This window comes from Oryza glaberrima, chromosome 7 (assembly GCF_000147395.1).
Source record: "Oryza glaberrima chromosome 7, OglaRS2, whole genome shotgun sequence".
NCBI classification, from domain to species: Eukaryota; Viridiplantae; Streptophyta; class Magnoliopsida; order Poales; family Poaceae; genus Oryza; species Oryza glaberrima.
The window spans coordinates 3,333,255-3,344,370 of NC_068332.1; the positions used below are offsets into that span (position 1 = coordinate 3,333,255).

Sequence of the window (11,116 nt, forward strand, 5' to 3'; positions counted from 1 at the left end):
CATTAATTCTTGGATAAAATTCAAATGCTTATATTGTTGGACGGACGGAGTACTAGCTATATAGCTAGTCACACCAGCATTTGCTAATTGGCTGCTCATCTGCTGTACCCACATTTCATTTGGCCTTGATCTTTCCAACCTCTCCTTGCACTCAGCTTGCAGCTTAGCTAGCTGCACACACTGTCCTCCCACAAGACACCCCACCAAACACCTTTTCTTCCTCCCTTTCTTGTGTGTGCCCCCACTCAGATCAGCCAGCAGCTGGTAGTACCCTCTCTAGCTTATTGCAGGGCCATATCCTCTGCTAGCTTAGCTTCTCTCACAAACCTCTTAATTCCATCTCATAGACAGCCAAAAGGGTCAAGAGGAAATTGGGTTTGTGCTCTCCCCAAAATCCTCCATATATAGGGCACAGGAGGCATCATTCTGTTCATACATATCTCTCCCTTGCTTGCTTTGCTCCTGGATATATAGCTAGCTTCTTTCTTTCTTCCTCTCTCCCTGTGTGGCGCGCGCCTCCAATCGATCTCTTCGGTGAGTAGACGCATCGAGATCGGGGGGAAATGTCGGTCCAGTTTACATCGGAGCATGTTTGCTATGTCAACTGCAACTATTGCAACACTATCCTTGTGGTATCGTCTTCCTCCCTCATCTCTCTCTCTCTCTCTAGCTCTCTCTCTCTCTCATATCTTGTGTATTTCTGTTCTAATTTGAGGTGTTTGCCGGATCTATATGGGGAGTTCAATTTTTTTGTATATTTTTTTGAAGGGGCTAATGCGTGCATGCTGTAGTCCATGCATAGAGCTAGCCTAAGCTAGGGGAAAATAAGCACCCTAATCAAGTATGCTAGCTACTTGTTTACTAAACTAATTGCACTTTGTTTTGTCCTGGATAAGTTTGTAATTTTATATTTCTGGAGAGTTCTCCAGTACATCGAAATCCAGCAATCCGGTCTTTTTGCATAAACTTCCATGTACATGGTAACAGAAATGCACAGATTTTCTTTATGGCAAACATAAAATCATATAAATAGAAGGATATTGCAAACATACTTTGTACTATTTCTTTTCATCTTCTCCAACTTTTCAAGAAAAAAAAAATCCATATCTTCCACCCAAGGGTGTCATTTTTGTATCTCCTTGAAACAAGACTGTTTCTCTCTGACTTGATCCACCTTGTACGGTTTTAATTTATTTTTACAGAAGGGATAAACTCTTCTTGGTTTTGGATGAGAACCAACATATTTGTATATATCCTATAGCGGTGCATTATCCAGATCCAACACTATTTGATTATATTCTTTCGCTCATCAGGCAAAATATCTTGTACAAAATGGTAATTTTCCTTGGAAAGAATGCTTGATTTGCTCATAGAGAAAAAAAAAGTATTGTCCCCGAAATACATAGTTTTTCGACGCATGGGGTCATACACATTTTTGGAAGGAACATGTACATAAGATAATATTATCTGAGAGCGTTCTCATGTATGGATCTACTATACTACCACAAAAAGAAAGAAATAATTTCAGGTCAAATTAAACTTTTAGATGCGTGCAGGTGATTAAAGCTAGCATCTTTAACCATTAATTATTGCCTCTCTAGCTTTAGCTAGCTGCTCCATGCGATAATACCCCAGTGTCTGTACTGTGCTGCACACTTGGAGCTATTCCTCTGATTATTGGCTGTGCCCTGAGTGTGCCCACCTCTCCAAAACCGAAATTTTTTATGAATAAACAAATTTTAATTAACAAAAAAGGCTTTAAGCTGCTGCCTGTTGCTACCACATCCTGCAGCTTTGTCTCTCATTCTGCACATGTGCAGAAAGAAGTGGATCTGCCTGTCATGTCATTTTCCTCTTTGTTGATGTTTGCGCAGGTGGGTCTCTTCTACATACTCTCTCTAGCTAGCTAGTAGTATAGTAGATATATATATATTGTGTGTGTCTCTCTGATGTAGTATGTGTTGTGCTGAAAGAGAGGAGAGTGTGACATGAACTTTTAACTGTAAAAGAAGTGTGACATGAACTTTTAACTGTAAAGATGCCTCCTCTTTTTTTCATGCTTTTTTTTGGAGGGGATGATTGTACTGTTCACACGACCAAATCTAACTTACCTAAGTATAGATCTCAGTCATCTGCACATAGATTTCTCTATCTCAATCTCAAGATCTGTCTCTCTGCTGTGTCTCTCTCTTCCTGTTTGTTTGTGTGTGTGTGTGTGTCTGACTGATGAGATGGATCTAGGGAGATATTCTTCTTTAGACCTGATTGAGATGTCATGTCTCTGCCTCCTGGAGGCCTTGAGTGAGTGAGATGCATCATGCATTGCATGGTAGTAAGAGAAAACATGCATATATGGCTCAAGCTTCTCCAGGCAAAGAGCTAGCTAAGCTCTCAAAAGGGAGACACACTTGGGAAAAGGTGTTATTTGTGCATGATGGCCAAATAGGACTCAAAAGACGATATGGATATGAGACATGGTGCAACTTTTGACATTCCTAGCTACTAGCTAGCTACTTTGTCATGACACATATATATTGACTACATACACACATACACATATATATATTGTGAAACGGTATGTAGTCTAGTGGTTGCAGTGACCTGAGTAGCACCCTAAGGTCCTGAGTTCAAATCTCCATAGAAACGAATTTTAGATTGGGTTATATTATTGGATGGCTAAGTTCCTTGCGTGATAGGCTAAGTTCCTAATTTAAAAAGGGTTATTTGTACTTGATAGGCTAAGGTTTTGGGTTATATTATTGGATGGCTAAGTTCCCCGCGTGATAGGCTAAGTTCCTAATTTAAAAAGGGTTATTTGTACTTGATAGACTAAGGTTTTTATCCAGTTGGATACAGAGGCCGGGTAAAAAAATACACTTCTCTAAAAAAAACACACACACACATGCATTGGCATTTGACAATTAATATATATGGATATATACTTCAATTAATCTTGTAGCTGCAAGGCTACTATTTTTTTCCAGCAGCATCGTCATCTACTCACCTCTTATTTGCAGTGCATGACTGAACACTATTGCAGAGAACACATTGAATTATTTGAAGAGAGACCAGACGGTAGCATACGTTGATATACATGTTCAGGCCAATGCTGATACATATAGCTAGCAAGCTAGCTAGCATAGCATTTTAGCATTATTTGCTTGGATTCTTGTGGATCGATCTGCGATAAATAATTTTATGAACAGTTATATCTTATACCAGTACTATTTAAGAATCCAATGAATTTGGACGAAGGGATTAGGGAGTCAATTAATTAGGACCAGGAGGTCTAAACAATAATACTGTGTGCTTGTGTGGTAATTAACTCTACCAGACTTATTAATTGGCGCTACATATTCCATGTATATATATGTCATGAAATCCTATTTTTTATGTTTTACGTTTCTGATAGAATTACCCCTATATATTTTTATTAATAAGTTTGTTATGCATATAATAAATCACAGTGTTCTGAGAGAGGAAACGAAAAAAATGTAAATGGATATTATTGGAAAATATAAGAGATTGTGTTTTACTCAATCAAAAAAAATCAGAAATGTGGTACATGTAAATACCGAAATACGTACTCCGTACCTTACTCATGAACTGAGTGTTGCTTGTATATGTGTGCAGGTGAATGTGCCAAACAATTGTTCCTACAACATTGTGACTGTTAGATGTGGGCATTGCACAATGGTGCTCTCCATGGATCTTGCTCCTTTTCACCAAGCACGCACTGTTCAAGATCACCAGGTTTAAAAACTGAAATAATGGTTTGAACTTTCAGTTCAAAACTGTAGCCGAAGAATCTCTTGTATATATATCAGCTATCTTATGTTTTATGAAACAAAACAAATGAAATATTAATTTCTGTATGTATGTAAAAAAATGAATTAATATTAATTATTACTACGTACAGTGGAATGGTCACATCTAAATTTGTTTATTTAGGTACAGAACAGAGGATTTCAAGGTAATAACTTTGGAAGCTATGACATAGCTTCCAGAAATCAGAGGACATCAACAGCCATGTACCCAATGCCAACCAGTCAGCAGCAAGTGTCACCTATACGTCGTATGCACAATTAATTTTCTCTTGATTTTATTTCATTGATATGCTAAATTATGGGATTTATTTTTTATTTCTCTATATATAATTAAGCATGCATGCAAAATCGGTAAAAAAAAATATAGTCGAAGGTTATATTTACTGTTCTAGGCTTCTAATGTATAATAAAAAAATATATATACTAGTACTAATTTATAAAGTTCATGAGCTATATATGAACGACCTGATCACACTGAATTCCAGTAAGCATTAATATATATATATATACAAGTACTGATTTATAAAGTTTTTTCCCCATATATGGAGCTGTTAGATTTCCCAAATGAATCTATAGGTATTAACATATATTGTCAGCTTGCATAATTTATTAAATTACCTTGTTCTTCTATATTCACATTATAGTTTTATTATGTATTATATATATATATATTTAAAATGTTGGTCCTTTTTTGCTTCTTTTACAGCCCCTGAGAAAAGACAGCGTGTCCCGTCTGCATACAACAGATTTATCAAGTGAGATTTCAAGCCACACATGCTTGCTTGAATATGTATATTTTGACACAAAATTACATAGCAGAGTATAAGGTGCTAATTATATATTGATAAAGAACCATATATAGTTAAAGTTGCAGGTACAAACTAATCCCTACTGACCTTTTGGGGAATGCATGAGTTCCTAAGACAGATTAATTATTTTTTTTCTATCTACCGTAGTGTGCAATCAGAAAGATCCATACACTACTGTATATATATACTCGAGCCTCTAGATTAAAGAGAACGGTTAATTGTGGGCGCACACACACACACACAAGAGTTAAAACTATGTAATGATTGGGTGTTTGGAGGGAATATTTGAACTCGACAATAATTAATTTGTGGGCACTTATTAATTATTATTATGTCTAGGCTACTACTTCTTTTTGCGCTCCTTTGTAAATAAGGGTATGTTTTGTGCACATATATAATCTAGTTAGGGCTTGTGTTTGTTTTCCCTTCCCATGGGGATTCAAGGGGATGGGGTGTGCAAGTAATCCCCGAAATCCCTTCAGTTTAGTGAAGTGATCATTTTGGACCACAAGTTCTGTTCGTAAATTTTGTGGAAATGTACTTTACACAAAGTTTTATCAGTTGTTTGGTCATTGGATTTTGGAACTTTGCTACTAGATTTTCTTTGAAGTTTATACTTTTGGAATAATTGTTCTTATTGCTAGGATTGTGTCCGGTGAATTCTTTATTTTGAAAGAACATGTTGCAAATTTAACTTCTTTTGTGTGAAAAGAAAAGGGAATCTTATTTCAAGTAATTTATTTCAATGAATATGAAACTCTCAATATTTTCAACGGTCTAGTTAGAGATCAAATCAATTCAGTGGTACCATAAGGAAGGTACCAAAACTAGACTCGCAATGTAACATATATGGTTGGAAATTTATTTTATATTTGTTCTTAAGTTTTTCTTCGGTTTTTAGCGGTATAGGCACTTAGTGTTAGTCTAGAGGTATATACCTCTACCGACATGTATACACCTCATGCCTAACACTATGATGCACAAATACCTATTTGTACCTCCCAAGAACCAGAAAAGTTTTGATGTTGTTGAACTGTACACTTTTATTCTAATTAGTTCAACTAGTTTAGAGTCTTTAGATCTCGCAATTAGTAAGGATGAATATACTTCTTCAAGGACAGGAGAAAACCTCAGTTAGTGTAAGTGCATGTTATATGGCTTTAATTGGTAGACCTAAGTCGATCTATTCGGAAACGGGAACCAAAAATAATATTTACTACCATCATTTTCACAAGCCTTTAGTCTATTAGACAATACGTTTTGTTTAAATACATTTCATTTGCTAAAATCCAAGGAACATATACATTATACTGACTGTGCCAATGTAGATATATAAATATTGAACTGATAAAATATGTTTTTTTAAACGGAGAAAACAATTTAATCCCCCCCCCCCCTAATGCCAAACTAAGTATTCATGGAAATGCAATTCATATTAAGTGTCATACAACATGCATTGACCAAACCATTTTATTAGAGTAATATAAATATGCTAGTTTATCTAGAGGTTCATGTTGCAAGATTAATTGTAAATAAGATTTCAGTAATATATATATATGAGACTTAAACTATTTCTTTTAAAATAACAAATCGTGTGTGTGTGTGTGTGTGTGTATATATATATATATATATATATATATATATATATATATATATATATATATATATATATATATATATATATATATAAAATTGTGCAATGCCATATATATGATGAATGAGTAAATTCAACTTCATTTGGAGTATATAGCTATGCTCTAATTAATCAATTATGTACACCGAGTTTTTTGTCCTTTTGGTCTGCAGCGCTAGTGTTATCATGCATGTATCATGTATATATATCTGATAAGATCTATTTTAGACGCATGTAATATGTGTTTTTTCTTGGATCGTTATGTCTCTCTAATCTCTATATATACACTCAGATATATATATATATATATATATATATATATATATATATATATATATATATATATATATATATATATATATATATATATGCAAAAAAATTAAGTGAAAGTATATATGTAAAGGTTAAATCTTAACAAGCTAGTTTAATTTAATTCTTGTCAATATCAACAGGGAGGAGATACAGAGGATTAAAACCAGCAATCCTGAGATTAGCCACAGGGAGGCATTCAGTGCTGCTGCAAAGAACGTAAGTGCTCTAATTGCAAATACTTTTCTCTAATTAATTAGACGTTACAGACAGTAAGGACATACTCTCTCCATCCTATAAAAAATCAATCTAGTATTAGATATGACACATCCTAATATACGATCTGTCCAGATTCGTGGTATTAGAATATGTCACATCCAGTTCTAGATTCGTTTTTTTTCGGACGGAGGGAGTACTTCTTGTATCCATATAGTGCATAAATATTTTTTTTATCTCATAATATGTGCATACTTGTAAATTAACTAACACCTCCCTTTAAATTCGTTTTTTTATCTTTTACCCTCGAGATATGTAATCCCATTATTTACATGCATTTTATTTATTATAGGTAATTTAAATAAAGATATGATAATATTTATTTCTTGGTATTTGGATTAGTGATGATTGTGTCTTATATTTTGGTAGGAGGAGTAATAATACTACTCCTACTTGTGTTAAAGAAAACCCTTGGTCTAAGCTTTCTGCAATTATGATCAACTAATTAATTATTAATTAAACTTTCTAGCTCAATTGTACTCACGTGTATAGCTAATTGATTACCATATGCAAATTAAAACAGTCCATAATATAGATGCACTCTGCTCACGATCTATCTAATTTCTCGTGCGTATATGCAGTGGGCTCATCTTCCCCGGCTCCATTTCGGCCTCAGCGTCGCCGACGGCGGCGGCGGCAGCAACTAATCGCGGCGGCGCGGCCTGCCGGCCGGCCACCGATCGCCGGCATCCACGCCGGCGCGCGGCGGCGACCGGCCGAGAATGCGCGCGCAGGAGGGACGACGACGACGACGACGATATATTATTATCGCGTGTGCCCCTCTCTTCGCCGCGTAATTAATTAATCAGTTAATTAATTACGTACGACCTGCTGTGTTATGCTATCGATCCGTGTTAATTAATTAATTACCTACGTATCTTGATTAATTAGTCTCGTATTATACGTACGTGCTGTGCTATGTACGTAGACAACAAAAAAAAAAGTGCGTGATGAGTTTCTACTACGTACGTACTGTGTTCTAGTGTTTTAATTTGTATCCGAACCAAGGAGTTGTTTAATTAACTGCATGCACAAGCACTGGACTTGAATCTAGCTATTATGTAAGTGTGCATGCATGCTGGATTATGCAAAATAAACGAATTAATGAATAGAACTGTTTTTGTTAATTAATTAATTAATTAAAATGTTTGGTTCAATTTTTCGATGTGTTGATAGTGCATGAATTAAAGCTGTGTACATATTGGTCGAATCCCATCAAAATTGAACGTGTAGCTACAATGAACTGACGCTTCATTCAGGGCAACACACCAACAAATTAAAGCCTAGATAGACTAATTGTTTGCTGTGTTTCAAGTTGTTATGGAAACCAAAACTTATACCCATTTCTCGTAGAGATACACTGAATGTGTTAACTCAACGGTATTATATATGTGTCTCTGTCAATTGTTTTGAATTTCTTAAGCATTATTATCGTTTGTGACATATATAGATAGAGAATTAGAGATATATCAAAATAAAAGCAGTTTGTCACACTAATAAAATCCATGTCAAAACCAAACAAATTAAAAACCTATATATGTACAGGCTACAAGTAAATACCAAAAATATCTTTGCTTCCTGGTGCCACATGCCGTTAATTAACTAGTACATTCATATTGTTTGATGGATTTGGGCTGGGAAAGAAATTCCCCTGGTTCTTGCAGTTTGTGTACCCACAAAACAGTTAGTTTGATTAATTGGTCGGTTGTACGTACGTAATTAACAGTTAACCAATCAATTGGGCACAAAAGCTAAATAATCATGGATCTCTTGGATTCTCATGCATTGAATTATTGCTGCTGACAAAACAAAAGGCAGCTGCATCTGCAGCTAGCTAGTAATTGATATCGCTCGATACGTACAGATCAGCGAGCTGCAGGCATGCACGAACCCCACACACGCACTATCTAGCTCTAGATTAGCTTGATTCATGTTTGCTGCTGCTGCTTGGTTCATGGCTATACTCCTTCTGTCCCCCAAAATATTAGGGATTTTATAGGTGGATGTGACATATATAATCCAGTGTTGTAAATCTAGATATGCTATTTGTTCAGATTCCTAGTATTAGAATGTATCACATCTAGCTAAAATCTCTTATATTTTAGGATGGAGGGAGTACTAACTAGCTAAACCAATACCTGTGCACTTGATCTGTACATCGTCGATCGACCATCTAAAAAGAATCAAATTCTAACTATAAATCTAAACTTATGTTTATCTAGATTTGTAGATAGGATCTAATTTATTTTGGGGCTATTGCGTTCTTACCCCTACTTTTCAAGTCTAATTGTGGTTTTGCCCTTATTTTTTAGGGTTTGCGTTTTTGCCCCTGCTTTTTTGAAACGAAGTTGAGTTTTGCCCCTGATTTGGATGGTGAGTATAACAATGTTAAGTTGAGCACGAAAAGACATATGTACCCTTACTTGCTATTACATATTTGCCCCTACTTTTGAAAAAAAAACTTGTGTTTTTATTCCAAATTTGTATCGGAAACATGCAACTTGTTTTGAACTGAGATTTTGTGAAACAATTCAAATCTGAGCTAAACATGATGAAACTTGCAAGTTGTTTTAAACTGGGATTTTGTGAAACAATTCAAATCTGAGCTGAATACGAAAAAGTATGACAAATATAAATTGTAACAATTTTTTGTTATAATATTGACTGAACTTCGACACAACCAGCACAAGTCAGGTATCGGGGGGGGGGGGGGGGGTACAATTGTAATCTCAAGATTCCTGAATCATTTTTTTCCTTTTCATTTCTGTTCTTTTAACTCAGTATTATGGGACCCACTTCACTCTCATCCATGGTAGGGGCAAACGGTGGCTTCATTGGAAAAAAAATAGGGGTAAATTCACAAACCCAAAAAAAGTGAGGGCAAAATTGCATTTGAGATTGAAAGTTGGAGCATTAACGCAATTCTCCTATTTATTTTGTTGGAACGAAGGGGTACTTTCTTGTCACACCCACAACCCGTGTGCGACTAATACCTGTTACACCGGTTCTAAAATATAAGAACTTTTAGGTTGAATATATGCACGGATTAATATTAACAAAGTATGCAAAAAAAATTTCAAATGCATAAAAGGATTACATATCATTCTATTGGAAGGAGCAAATGATAGTTTTGCATGACATGACAGCCTGTATCCATCGCAACTAATTAAAGTGAATGTATGTAAAATTAAATGAAAAAAATATTGTAATTGATTGAGAAGGAGTAGTTGAAGAAATTAAATGGTTGAAGGTTATATGTGTATGGTTGGTTGACAAGATAATTAATATAATGTAGGTTAAGAAGTTGTTATATTTTAAAATAAATTAAGGACGTTATAAGTTGCTTTTATTTTGGGATGTGGGAGCCGAGTTCTATACTCATGCATGCATGTCCCCATTGATTAATTATTTCTTTACTTAATTATCACTTAGGTTTTATTATGTCTTTATGATATTGTGGTCTAAAGCAGGCGCATGTGTGTGATTACTATCTTCTACTACTATAATCATACAGTAATGAAAATATTAACTTATTAATTGTAAGAGCACCTTTTTTTTAACATACTGATAACATTTTTGGCGATCAACATTAATATTTTTTATATATATTAGGTACTTGGATTTGAGGTTTGACAGCAGGCATAGGGTGTCATATATAGTAGTACATATTTTTGCTTGAAGGGTTCCATATATTTAAGAATGCTATTAATGAGTATACTGGCTTATTTGAGTAGTCATAAGGATCACATGGTGACATGGACATGAAAATACTCAAATGGTCGTCATACATACATACATACATATATTTTTGATGCCACACTTTAATAGCCTGACATATTTTATTGTTAAAAATATTTTGCAAAAGAAAATGAATGGTCAAAGTATGAATAGTGTCCGTTGTCAGTTTATTTAAAAACACATGGGTACTATCCCTAAATTTTTTTTTTAGCACAAACAAAGAATGGATTTGTTTCATGTGAATCGTAACTTCCCAAAATGAATAATCTGATTTAAGTAGTTGTGTTATACCTTGGTGGAAACCTAGCTAAATAAATGTTGAACCCGCAACAATTATGATCTCATATACTTGAGAAAATTTGGAAAATACATAATACATAAAAATCGTAAATTGAGCATAGCTCAACTGGTTAGGTTCTTCGAGATAAAAACATGTACACACGGGTGCTTGTAAAGGGCTCTCGTATTTACAGTTAATTGTTCTTTTAAGTAGTTAGGCGATGTATTAAGATCCGTCGGTTCAG

The 11,116-nt window shown here is 34.8% G+C and overlaps 1 protein-coding gene across 2 annotated transcripts; it reads left to right on the forward strand.

The window, feature by feature from the left end:
* Nucleotides 1-227: 227 nt before the first annotated feature.
* On the forward strand, nucleotides 228-8,011 carry LOC127779899 (protein YABBY 1). 2 transcript variants are annotated; one of them, XM_052306828.1, is made up of 6 exons: nucleotides 228-632; nucleotides 3,634-3,753; nucleotides 3,958-4,075; nucleotides 4,534-4,582; nucleotides 6,722-6,797; nucleotides 7,436-8,011. In XM_052306828.1, exons 1-6 carry the CDS (start codon nucleotides 564-566, stop codon nucleotides 7,499-7,501), a joined length of 498 nt encoding a protein of 165 aa, XP_052162788.1. In that variant the 5' UTR covers nucleotides 228-563; the 3' UTR covers nucleotides 7,502-8,011. The 2 variants fall into 2 exon arrangements, with proteins under 2 accessions (XP_052162788.1, XP_052162787.1); XM_052306827.1 differs by having other exon boundaries at nucleotides 259-632; nucleotides 3,952-4,075.
* The last annotated feature ends 3,105 nt before the right edge of the window (nucleotides 8,012-11,116 follow it).

Bases quoted from the DNA above. Each gene is read 5' to 3' on its own strand.
- LOC127779899 (XM_052306827.1), top strand. From the start codon at position 564: ATGTCGGTCCAGTTTACATCGGAGCATGTTTGCTATGTCAACTGCAAC. The intron at 3,754-3,951 runs GTTTAAAAACTG...TTGTTTATTTAG, and splicing joins GCACTGTTCAAGATCACCAG to GTACAGAACAGAGGATTTCA. The intron at 4,583-6,721 runs GTGAGATTTCAA...CAATATCAACAG, and splicing joins GCATACAACAGATTTATCAA to GGAGGAGATACAGAGGATTA.